At 41.5% G+C, this 13,673-nt stretch overlaps 1 protein-coding gene across 2 annotated transcripts in view; it reads right to left on the reverse strand.

The window, feature by feature from the left end:
* Positions 1–246: 246 nt before the first annotated feature.
* XRCC5 (X-ray repair cross complementing 5) overlaps positions 247–13,673 on the reverse strand; it is a 156,447-nt gene continuing 143,020 nt past the window's right edge. For both annotated transcript variants that reach the window (XM_078785549.1, XM_068127466.2), the window contains 5 exons: positions 12,807–12,916; positions 10,504–10,600; positions 8,255–8,322; positions 5,390–5,458; positions 247–772 (listed from right to left, as the gene is read on the reverse strand). In XM_078785549.1, coding sequence (XP_078641675.1) covers positions 758–772; positions 5,390–5,458; positions 8,255–8,322; positions 10,504–10,600; positions 12,807–12,916 — 359 coding nt within the window. In that variant the 3' untranslated portion in view covers positions 247–757. The remainder of the gene's footprint in view (positions 773–5,389; positions 5,459–8,254; positions 8,323–10,503; positions 10,601–12,806; positions 12,917–13,673) is intronic.

A 13,673-nucleotide genomic window follows, 5' to 3' on the forward strand; every position in this document is an offset into this window, starting at 1 on the left:
GTTTATTGTCCTTATTAATCAAATTGATTGACCACGTTATTATAGATGACAGAAAGGGAAACACTGTATTCATTCTCACACCTTACAACTGGCGGAATATTTCAATAGGATAACCTATAGGGGAAAACCCACAAACACTAACAGGAAATGGTTTAAAGGGCATTACACTATTAATATTAGTGGAATAATAATTTAAGCGACATATTCAAAGTTGAACAACAAACCACTCAAAATATAAACCAAAACGACGGTGAAAAATAAGAAGTTTATTGACAACTTTGATGCGATCATATATCGGGTGAGTCCACAATACCAGCGAAAGTGCATTGGCATTGTGCAAGCGCGATACTTTAGGTGCCGTGTGATGACGCGAAGCATTTCACAATATTTATTTAATCATAATGCAGAAATTAGCTCAATAGTTAACTGAGAAAAAAATAAAAATAATGACTCGTCAAAAAAAGAAACATCTCTATAAAGATTGCATGGTGCGCCATGACGTCATCAATGAGCGAGACTTCAAAAAAAAACGGTGAGGTTGGAAATCATTGTTTTATACAACTCAGATTTCAAGCACGTTCATTGATAATACAATATCCAGCGCAACAAAAGACCTGCTAAGATGTTCCTTTTGGAACATCCATCAAATTATTTTGCCGAGAAGGGGGCTCCGTGAGAGCGTCCCACGGTGATGAGATACCAACAGATGGATGTTTGTCTACACCTCCTCTTTTAGCGACGTTCCCAGGCCTGTCACTCACATCGCGTCCAGCTGGAAGAGATAGCATTACAAGCGTGAAATTAAACGAGCCACACATCACTCCAATACACGTACTGCGGCATATCCAAACATCTTCATTGTGCCTCATCAAAAACAACAAATACCAACACGATCCCGATTCCTCTTTTTTGAATTACTATCGAAATATGTTTACAGGTAGGAGGGAAGGAGTGAGAGAGTGTGACGGGGGTTGGGACAACATAGTCCCTTTATCTTCCAATATGGATGGAGTCTGTGTGCTCCAATATTGGAGGAGATTTTTTTTTTTGGGGATACAAGATCGAGGCTCATGAAAGAGCTAACATCAATCACACAAAAAAAAAAAATCAAACAGACACATAAAACATGAAATAAGGGGAGCGGTAGACAAGATGGGGAGAGAGGGGGAAGCACACAAACACAACATTTGAGAGCAGGGACATCGAGAGATCTGTGGGAGGGAGAGGGCTTGGGGGGAGGAGGCGTGGGAAGTGGGAGGGAGGTGGGAGAGGTATAAAACAAATGGACACTGCTCGGACTTCTAGGAAAGAAGTTGGTATTTCAAAAAAGTGGATTTGGGGTGAAATTAGCGGGGGTAGAAAAGATCAAGGTTTTGGATTGGGGAAGATAAGAGATGGTGGTGAACAGCTGTTTTAAAGACCTGGAGGGAGGAGTGGGATTGAAGAGAGCGAGGGAGTTTGTTCCAGAGGCGGGAGAAAAGAGGAATGAAGGAGTGAAGGTGAGCAGAGAGTCTTGATTTTGGCAGTTTAACCATAAGAGGGTTGCAGGCAGATCTTGTGCGACCTGTAGGAATATTTGGGGGACAGAGCACAGAGAGAGCTGGGGGAGCAAGGCCGGAGAGGAGTCGGTAGAAGACAGAAAGACCACCAACCTGCCTGTGATGAGTGAGTGAAAGATTGTTGTCTTATAATAATTTGCAAAACAAGATAAGTCGATCGATTATATCATTATAAGGGGCCATGATTACTATAACGTTGCCAGATCCTAATATTAAATGTATGTCCTATTGAGGTGCCAAATAAGAGTTGCATTGTGGAGCAGGCCATATTTTGGAGAGGGGATTAAGTTGAGTGTCCCATATTCTTCTTTCGTAGACAGCACAAAGCTGCGGGGTAGCATCATTGGCTGATGGTGGCATAGCTGTGCCATTGATGCAATGCCCTCTGTAGGTTAGGACAGGAATTAGAAATTTGCCTCAGGATGCCGGCGATAGCTTGCCTACTCTTCGCGAAGATCCGTGGGATATTTACTGCCCACCAGCTAATGCCGGCAGATGGGATGCCCAGTTTAATGTCAATTTGAGGGACGGCACAGACATTGATGAATGCGTCATCCTGCTGGGGCGAGATTCAAACTCAGGCTAGATAGCTCAGAGGCAGGGTGTGTACATCTAGGATATCCTGCCAACCCTTTCCCACCAATATTCGTAAGATGTAAATATTCAATGTAATATATCACATGGGCAGGCCTTTTCCCCCCTATACAAGGGTCTAGTTTTAATGGAGGAGCTAAACGATAAAGGACAACAGGTTTCCAAATTACGAAGGGATATGGGTGTAGGAAGATTGGCATACACTCGGAGGAAAGGAGGAATAACACAAAAACCAGTATCAAAGGCCCAGAGAGGGATAGAATGGGAAATAATCTGCATTTACAGAAGAGATCATGGATGTGCATTGGAAAGTGCAGGAGGTAGCGATGGGCAGCATATTTGAAAGACTGAAGTGAGGCGGACAAGAAAACGAACAAAGGGAGACAATTCCACAATCTGGACAAATAAAGGGACAAACGAGTGCGTGTGGGAACCAGCCCAGACTTTGAGAGGGTGAGCAGGCGATCTGGATCAAGTACAATTGTAAATTTCATGTTGGTCAAAATTGTGCTTAAATTGCAATTGTACACACAATCTATCATTCCTAATACATTTGTGTAATGACCATAGCATAACAGTTCACTGTGAGCCATTTCCCAAAACTCATGGAAAGAGCCAACATCATACCGTGCAAACAAATGCAAAACTGTATGGTATTTATCAAATCTTATTATGTACTGTACATGTATAAACATTCCCTTCCACAGCACAGCAGAAGAAGAAGACCACTCCTTTTGCATCTTCAGATGGGCTGCAGTTAGTGGGCACAATCCTGGACAGGTCACCACTCTGTCGCAGATATTCGAATGGCCCATTCCTCCCAGTAAGCTGGTACTCATTTTGCCAACTCGGAAAGATGACAGGCTGAGTCAATCCACCTGATGTTATTTCAATGACATGACGGGCTCGCACTCAGGATCCTGAGATCTCAACCCAGCCACCTTAAACGTTAAGCCAACACCACGCTTAATAGCACAGCAGAGAAGGCAGGAATTGCCATTCCATCACAACAAAAACATTAACGAGAAAGCATCGGAAAATGTAAAGTCCATCCATGTACGCTTTGTATTTGGACTTCTTCATCCGTATGCTAAACATAATGAAAACAGCTAAAAACTAGAACAACACTCTTCAACGTCACGACGTCGACCGATGGTCAAAGGTCATAGGTCACGCAACGTCACGACATCGACCGATATGTCTCCGCCCACATTATTCCATCATTATAATACTTGTACCAAGTTTGATTTAAATCCATTCAACTGTTCTCAAGTTGTCACATTTTTACCTTGCATGACCTATGACCTTTGACCCCAAAATTTAATCAGTTCATGCTTACATCATTATACATACCTGTACCAAGTTTTAATTTAAATCCCTTCAGCTGTTCACAAGTTATCACATTTTTACCTGACATGACCTCTGACCTTTGGCTTTTGACCTTGGGACCGCAAAATCTAGTAAGCTAATCTTTACATGATTATACATATCTGTACCAAGTTTGAATCAGATCCCTTTAGCCGTTCTCAGGTTATAGACCTATTACAGACATTGACCTTTGACCTCTTTACCCCAAAATGTAATCAGTTAATTTTTACATCATTATAATACCTGTACCAAGTTTGAATTAGATCTCTTTAGCCATTCTCAAGTTATAGACCTATTACATACTTTTACCCCAAAGTCTAATCAGTTAATCTTTACATCATTATACATAACTGTACCAAGTTTGAATTAGATCACTTCAGCCATTCTCAAGTTATAGACATATAACACACTTTGGCCTTTGACCTCTTGACCCCAAAATCAAATCAGTTCATCGTTACATCAGTGGCTACATAACTGTACCAAATTTGGTCAGAATCCCAGCACTGGTTCACAAGTTATCATGGTAACAGGATTTTTACCTAACATGACCTCTGACCTTTGACCCCAAAATCGAATCCGTTAATCTTTACCTCATAATACATACCTGCACCAAGTTTGACTAAGATCCCTTCAGCCGTTCTCAAGTTATCGCGGTAACGCAAACAGCCGCATGCTCACAGATGGACAGACAGCCGGACAGACTACCTGAAAACATAATGCCTCTGGCGACTTCGTCAACAGAGGCACAAAAATACAACAAGATTGACAATTTTAGGTGACCTAGGACCTTTTGACCTCAAAAGCAATATACTTCAGTGACCCAATATGCAAACCCTGCTCAAATTTCAAGTCAATTAGATGGAAATTGACAATTGTGTGACCTTAACCTTTTGACCTTTACAGAACACAGGTTACACTCGATGAATTGGGTCTTATTCATTGGGTCACTGACATATTTATATTTTTTGCAACCTTGAACTTTTGATCTGAAAAAAAACAACAAAAAAACAAACAAACAATTGGCTTATAGCTTTTGATTGTACCAATTCAGTTGACCCAAATTGCCAATTCTTAAAATTTCAGGACAATCAGATGAAAATTGACGATTTTATGACATTGACCTTTGACCTTTTGACCAAATTATTATTTTGTCTTTTCCATATTCTCATAATAAATCTTTGTTCAAAATTTGATGATAAAAGCTCAAATGGTGAAAAGGTTACGGCCCGGACAGACAAACAGAGAAAAACAGAGAGAGACACACACACACGTGATCGCAAAACCCTGTCTCCCACTGCACGGGAGACGGAACAATTTCAAAGCGTGTGTCACGCTCACATGGTGGAGGACTAGCTTCAGAGCTAATGACCAAAAACAACAGCATTAGCTAGATTAATGGTGCGACAAGACATGTTAATAGTTGGAGATAAAAGGTGGAATTAGACAGATTAATGTTATGTATCATTATCATGTTATGATATATATTTAAATGTTATTTAAATAACAGTATAAGAGGGGCAATTCATACATCGAAGAAGTTACAGAATGAAGACAAAACAACTTGGAGGTTGTTACTATAATATGACTTCTCCAAACAGTTTCTGGTGTGATAAAGTAAAACTACTGTATAAAATAGGATGGCGATGGCAAAATGCAATTTGAGCAGTTCATGGTTACTAGAAGCTCAGATTTTGGTAAACTTTGACCCGGTAGTTCCAGATATCCATGATGATATATTTCTCTGCCAATTGCCCAACAAAAATTCCTCCGAACCACCGAGTTTGTAGTATTCAGCACAAAGGTGTGGAAACACCCATATGACAGATGAATCAGGTGGAGAGTAGTTTGCATCTTCTGCGGCGACTTACCAAATCATCTACGTCATCAGCTGCCCATTCCTCCTTAACCTCAGCAGGCTCTTCCACCAGGTCCAGGAACTGTGGGGTGCGTGCGCAAACAGAGAATGGTGCATAATACAGAGTGATTTTTCAATTGTACACACACGTCAATGTCATGTCCGTCTTGGTGGGCCTGCCTTTTGCCTCACCGCCCGGTGGGGAAATGCGGAAGGCATTAATTCTAAGCCCTGACCCACACTCATTTCCCGGAGTACAAAGTCGGATATAACCTCCAGCGTGTGCAGAAGCACAGGGCAAGCACCCTTGTTTTTTATCATGTTTTGCATTGAGCAGTGCTCTGCATGGTACAAGAGGGTTTCCAAAGCAAAGGGCAACTTTGAAATTTTGGAAAAGGGAAAAGCAAAGGGCAACAAAAGCAGAGGGAAACAAGAGGGCTTTGGGACTTATTGTAATCCATATGATATTTTGGCACCATAAGGATTATGCTTTACTGTCCTGAGAATTTTTGATTTTCTTTGTCAAAGGGTTTTTCTTTCTTGGTTTGATGTGAACATTTTCTTGTCCTACACACTGAAGTTTAGATGATTAGAGAGCAAACCGGCACTGTGGGAATGAAGACATAATAACTGCAATCCTTCTGCTTGAAATTTGATCTCAAATCCAAATGGAAATACAACTCGAGACATTCAAATGGAATAATCAGGCAGCGATCCTGCTGTGACACACAAACACACTCACAGTGTGCCACACACTCCACATATGCAGCCGTGATCTCTTAGGTTGCAGGATGTATGCAAGCACGGACAATGGAAGTCGGCGAATACTTTCTGGCAGACCGTCCTGTGAACGAGTCAGACTACTCGTGGATGTAAGGAGCACCCTTAAGCTGTAGATATTACAGCACCCTTAAGCTGTAAATCCCTTCAGCTATTAAGTTATTGCGGTAACGCAAACCTATCACGGACAGACGGACAACCTGAAAACATAATCTATGTGGCTGTACGAATCTTAAAAGGCAACAATTTCAAATGTTTATCAGTATATCGACAGAATGCCCAATCACCAAAAGTATTCATCCTCACGTAAGCCATTACACGGAAATTCCTTCTCACTACACCGCAGCATTATTGCTGGTATGCAAGGTAAATGTGAAATGATAGGCTTTTATGTGCAAGTAAACAAGTTTAAAAGTTACCAAACAATACTTTGAAATCAATGCGACGATGCGCTGGAAGCCAGTGAAGAATATTGAGGATTGGAGTGATAAAATGGGATTTACAGGCTTGTATCGCCAGCCTTGTGTCATATTCTGCATACGTTGTAGGGGCTAGAGAGAAGAGGCACGAAAACCTCCCAACAGGGAATTACAGTAATTCAAGCAGGACGCAATAAATTAGGGTTTCGGTTATCCTCCGACATAAGTGGATTCGAGCGATATTATAAAGTTGAAAAGAAAAGATTTACAGATCGTCACAATGTGCAGGGTGTAAGAAAGTGTTGAGTCCATGTTGACACCAAGAGAACGTTAGACAAAGGAATTGAGTGGTGATTGCATTGTTTCACCATCAGAGGACGCAGGTTTTTGGCAAAACTGTTAATTTGTGCAATGACCAATAATTCTTGCCAAATTAAGCTCGCTCCTACTTGTGCCATTTTCCCATCGAGTCAGGGGTCAGCGGCTCATAGAGGGCATGTGCTTGGCCAAAGTCTTTCATGAATCAGACTGAAGCCAACGTTAGACTGAAGCCAGCAGGAATTTGGAATCGGAATAGGCGAAACTCACTACTTTGTTTAAACACGTAGTAATATCTTTAACATTCCCTGACTACATCAAATATGTTTAGATTACCTTTACACACCCCTTTCCCTTACTAATATTTCATCCCAACCCCTACACTCCCCCCTCCCCCCTTCTATACACCGATTGTCTTTATGAAAAAAAATTCCATTCTCTAGCTTTCTTTGGCTTAGAGGTACAGACACTGCCAAGCTATAAATTGTCATTCCAGTGTTTCACAGGCAGGGCGATTCATCAATGTGTGGGATATCCCTCAGATTGATGATAAACTGGGAATCCTGTTTGCTGGCACTAATTTGTGGACGTTTAAGATTCTATCGTGAAGAGTAGACGAGCAATTGCCAGCATCCTGAACAAATTCCAAGTTCCTGCCTTTACTTCGTCGGTGTGCCGACCTGTCCCAGATTGAAAATCCAAACAAGAAACTGCTTCAGCAGAACCAACACTCTGTACAAAAGTATGGTACATAATTGATTATGATGAAGAATATATGTAGATGGCTGTTCAAACAAGAAAACAAGACGTGAAAAGGACACCTGGCCCATCATGCTTGTAATGCAGTAAATTCTAGCACAATTCGAATTTTCTGATTCTGATGTACCGTATGTAATCTGTTACAGAGTGTTTATGCTGCTGAAGCAGTTTCTTGGCAAGGGAAACTTCCTAGAATTGCCATCACCTTCTCAGCAGTAGTTAGGGGAGGAATTTGGCCATGGCGCAGCGAACAGCTCACCTATTCTTCACGAAGGACATCGTAGGATCTTTAATGCCCACTAACTAAAGCTAGCATATGGGACGCCCAGTTTAACGTCCATCCGATGGACGGCACACACACAGATGAATCACCAGGCGTGTGAAACACTCAGATGATAATTCATAGTTGAGCTGAGATTCAAATCCAGGCTAAACAGCTCAGAGGTGAGTGTGCGTACCTCTAGGTTGAGACCATCCTGCCAGCCATTGTAGCAAAATACTAGAGAATAGAGAGAGAACATGAGAGGAGGCACGTGAAAGACACTGATGACAATTAACATACAATTATCCCCAACTCCACTACCTCAACCCCAATTACATACCTCCTCCGATTCTTGCATTGTCACATCACTTCCCTGCACCTCTGCCTTACTCAGGAGACTTATTCGATCTGAAAAGGGGTGCATTAAATATTTGAGCATTGCAGTGTGCAATATTGCAATAAGTGCTCCAAACATTGCAAAAATTATAACGAAATACAAGCAATGCACATACACACCATCAACAAGATATTATTTGTAGTTAAAGGAAAAAAAAACACAACAGCAATGTGTCTGAGGTCTAATCATAGTACTGTGCATTCCCTGGGATTATAAAACTACTTCCTGTAAAACTACTAGCCTGGTGTTGGCTTAGCTGTTAGGGTGCTGGCTTGGGATCCTAGGATCCTGGGTTCGAATTCCGATCGATCGCTGAATTAACACCAGGGGGGTTGACTCAGCCTGTCATCCTTCCGAGGTCGGCAAATTGAGTACCAGCTTGCTGGGATGAATGATCCCGGTGTGTACCCCGGTTTAGAATAGGTGCATCGTATCCCTGCGCATTGTAAGAGCGTGACCAAGGGTTGGCGTCAGGAAGGGCATCCGGCCATAAAAACATTGCCTCAAACAGGGAACCATGATTGTCATGGGGCCCGCAAGGCTAACCCTCGCTCTAGCGGGGAAAATGGCCTTAAAACGATCATTCATTCATATTCATTTTCCTGCCCTCGTCGGATCAAACCAATCAGATATTTAAGGAAATGTACTGTCATTTAAAAAAGATTTTGAAGTTTGATTAATGATGATGTTGAAGTTTGATCACATCACGCCAAAAAATCCAAATTTATATAACATTAGAAAATAGTTTATAGACTCAGTGGTGTAATGGTTGGAGCATCAACTCTGGGGAGGCATTTTCCCCCCACTTTAGATCTTTCTTCCCCCACAACTGCTTGTGTTATACCCTGGACATAATTTTATTCTTTCTTCATTTACTTTGTGCTTTCCTTTTAATCTTAACCTCTTTTATTAATTTGGGCTTATGGTACAACGAGGAGTAACAATTGGCAAATCTGCATCACCCTACAGCAAACAGAGTGGAGGCATAAACTGGAAAAATTATTTGGCTTCCGAAGTAGCAATTTGAATCCAAACCACGTCTTCAAAGGACAGTATGACCATGATATTTTACTTTGGCTCTTTGATGCTAAAAAGCAGCAGTACCATGATTAAACCCTTTAAGTTACCAGATTCAGTGGGATTGTGGTTAGAGCATCCGCTGTGAATCTGGGAGGTCGGTGGTTCGATTCCGACCCTAACTGAGTCCTACCAAAGAGTATAAAAATGGCATGTGCTAATTCCACGCTTGACACTCAGCATTTCAGGGGATAGAACATGGATAAACCCCGTGGGTTGGCATCCCATTAGGGTTTTATCTACCCAAAAATGCCCCGCTGACAGCAGAGTGAAAAGTGCTGGCACGGGGTGGCACAGCCAGCACCTAGAGTGTTCTGGGGAGGTAACGTCAAGTGCTGTGTTGTCTCGTGTCTCTATTTACATGTTTGTTTCTGTCATTAATTGTGTGTGCGCGAGCGCTTTCAGGAGCCACATAAAGGGGGATGAGCAACCTTAGGGAGCAACCACCATCCAGTAAGGAGATGGTGTCTTCAAAAGAACACCCATTCGGTTGGACCGGATTTTTAGGAAGTAGGTTGTAGACAGCAACCACTCAGGGTAGTACTACCTTTCTGACTTAGGAGCGTTAAAGTGGTGCCCGGAACCATCTTGCACTCTACGTGCCAGGATTGTTGGTCTTACCTTCTGTCTCACTCAAACTACAGCTACCGGTCTAGCTTCAATCTCTCTTTCTTACAAACTAAAATGATACACTTTTCATCATACACTTTTCTTCTCTTTTATTTAAGGTCTGGCCTCGATGAGGGCAATATAGTCCATGCCTGGAGCCTTAAATATAAAAAATATATATAGGGAAAAAAAGAAAAATAAAAAGTCCGTGATTTGTAAGCTATATATGTTTTATCTCAACATAGGAGAAGCAGATCATTTTACAACGATGAATGGCTGAATGTACATTGAAGTCGGGTGGTATTCGAGAGAACATATTGGCTAACATTCACAGTAATAAATATACAGATATAGTTTATAAACAATTTCCCAAACCCTCCTGCCACACATTTGACCAGCCACCAAGTGAGAGGATATTACATGGAGAGAAAGGCCGGTGAGAAACTCGAGGCCAAGATAACTTGGCAAGGAAAACGGCAACAGCTGAGGCTCCTTGCACAACCAACCTTGCACGAGCAATTTCCAGAAATCTTGCAACGATTTCTGCTTCACAGAATTCTTCATGTTTTGCAGGAAGGCATTGTACAGCGCAGGTTCCTTTTCCTGAAACAGGAGGTGAAAGTAAAAGGCAGCTTTACAACAGCATCCAAAGCAGCCGCCGCACTATTTTGCAATAGGCCCACAGTCACGGCAGGTGGACGGCACTGCCAAGCCAAAGAAAACAACACAAATCATGACCTCGTAATAAAATAGTTATTTGATTGCTCGTACACTTTCAAGTTGTCGAAATCAAAATGAAAGAACAAAGTAAATAACTTGCTCAACAACACAAGGTTTTCATGTTTAAAATGTCGGGCTGGCCTGTTTGCGGTTCCCATCCGAGCACACAGCGCATTATGTTAGGACAGGTTTAAATGCCACACACCATGATGATTTGCCCATATTTCTTAATGTCCTTGTAATTAATGTAAAAATACACGAATGACTCTTAATGTCTTTACTCCACAATTGGTGTGTACAAGTAACTCCTCCATGAGCCTTTGTTCATTGTTAAGAAAAAAAATAATCTAAAAGGTGATTTCCTTCTGTAAAATATGAAAACCCACACTCCAGGAACAGTTCATGTTTTATTTAATTTAAGTAGTTTGTGGGACATTCCCCAATAAGAATTTTTATTTCGGTGCATTCGGACAAGTCACGGTCAAAATGTGTATGTGGCACGTCTCCATACGAAACTTGCAATTGGGAAATGGCCTATGGTACTGGACCCAAACCTTACTGCCATTTACTAAAGATACAAGAGGACCTATGATATCAACAATGCAGGCAAAACACCCACCTTGATAACCCTTCCAAAGGACAGCTGATTTCACAGAAAATGAATGGAGGTAAGCATGCTAGGTAAGCCCATAAGCACCCATGCTAGGTAAGCATCATATTTCTGAGCTAAACAGTTGGTCTTTTTGGTCTTTTGCATTTACTGTATATCTTGGCTATTTAACTCAGTGTTATATTTAAGCCTCCCGTTATAGTTTAGAAGGTATAGCTGTTGTAGCTATATTTGCCTACTCTTTGCGAAAGACACCATGGGATCTTTAACGTCTACCAACCCATTCTGGCAGACAGGACACCCAGTTTAACGTCCATCCGAGGGAAGGCACACACATTGATGAATCACCCGACCTGTGAAACATTGAACTGACCGTTTATAGCTGGGTCGGGATTCGGATCCAGGCTAGAAAGCTTAGAGGTGAGTGTGCGTACCTCTAGGCCATCCTGTCAGCACACTCCACATTTCCAAACGGTATCAATTTCTGAGATGTATCGTGGAACTTTCGGAATGGAATTTTGAAGCAATAATGTGAATAGAAAGTACGCAGGGTGGACGTAATTTTGACCTTAAACTAATTTTACGGTCATGACCTAATTATAGAAATTTTAACATTTTTCACCATAACTCGACTAAGGTTTGTCTGATTAAAAACTAAATTGAACTTAACTTTGCTTGATAGCCTAAAGCAAGGCACATTTACGCTTATTTTTCATTATAACCTTCCGGGTTAAAGGTCAGGGTCTTACACCCATTAGAGTACTAAACCACCATTTAGGATTGTCTCCCTTTTTTCTGCCAATGTTGGAGGATTTTCAGAATGAAATTTTGCATCAATAATGGGAATAAAACGCATGTGTGGTTGACATAATTATTTTATCTTGACCTAATTTTTTAAGTCGTGACCTAATTATATACATTTTTACCACAACTTGACTGAGGTTTGTCCCAAACACCAAAATTGCCATCTCTAGATAGCCCAAAGCAAGGTGCATTTACATATTTACATCACACCCCTCTAGGTTAAAGGTCTAGATATTACACCCCTATGAGTACTAAACCACAATTTAGGTTTTGCTCTCTTTCTTCTGCCAACGTACAAGCTGTTTCTTGGATCCGGCTGGGACTTTCATAATGAAATTTTGCATCAACAACGCTGGCCAACAAGTATTTTTCTTCAGATATAATTATAGGTGGGCTAGATAGCTCTTGGGACGTTGATTCTAAACCTGTTTTTGGTTTTCCTCTAACACGTATAATTTCTTGTGATGAGACCGATCAAATTTGAAAGGTTATTGCGGAAGCCGTTGGTATGTACTCGGATGATTGAGGAACATCAAACAGACCAATATGAGCATTTTATTTCAAAATGAAGGAAATCGAAAACATGATTTATGATAGACACAGTGCTTCTTCTGCACCATGCCAGTAATAAGTTTTTACTTGCATTTGAACAAAATTGCGAAAGACATTTTCTACCTTTCTCGCTTCATCCCGGTAAGCTTTCAGGCAATCGAGGGTCTTTGCATAGTAGAGAGAATTGTGGAGTTCCAGGAACCGCAGAACACATTCCTCAAGCTGCTGTGCAGCTGCAGCACAAGGTGTGATCACCAAATTAGTATTGCAGAGCGGGCCTCGTGTACATTCAGGATGAGGTGTAAAAAGCTGTATCTTGTAAGGATTGAAGATACAAATGAGCTACACAATTGGTGTTGTTGTAATTATCTAAATCATAATCAAAGCAGCACTGCATTTTCTTTCATATTCCAAATAATCTATATCTCTCTCTATATCTATCTCATCTCTCATCTCTCATCTCTCCTCTCTCCTCTCTAATCCTCTCCTCTCCTCTCTCTCTCTCTCTCTCTCTCTCTCTCTCTCTCTCTCACACACACACCAACAGCCCAACTCCTCTGAAGCGGCCACCAACTGATGACGCATCTTCACATTTTCTCTTGCACTACATGCATCTACACACATGACACGCACGACACCCTGTACTCTCTACAGTCACCGCATAATAAGACACTACAAATATTACTCAGTTTTACCCCTCCTTTAGCGTTTGGGTCACGGCAGCACATCTGCTCCGCCCAGTAAGGAAAGAGGGCATTTCACCCTCACACTGTCTTTCTTTCTGTTCTTATCTTACCTTCCGTGAATGGCTGTGTAATCGCTGGTAGGTAAGGCCGAGCGTAAGTCTGAATCTCATCCATTTTCTTTCCTGCTTGTAAATATCGTTGCAACCTTCATTGCTTGCGATTCCTTGTACATATTGAACTTGCATTACCCCCATTGTTCCCTTTGTGTGTACCTTCCTCACCCACCTTGAACATTCAAGCCCTT

This window comes from Myxine glutinosa, chromosome 10, assembly GCF_964187855.1.
Source record: "Myxine glutinosa chromosome 10, kmMyxGlut1.1, whole genome shotgun sequence".
Taxonomy (NCBI): domain Eukaryota; kingdom Metazoa; phylum Chordata; class Myxini; order Myxiniformes; family Myxinidae; genus Myxine; species Myxine glutinosa.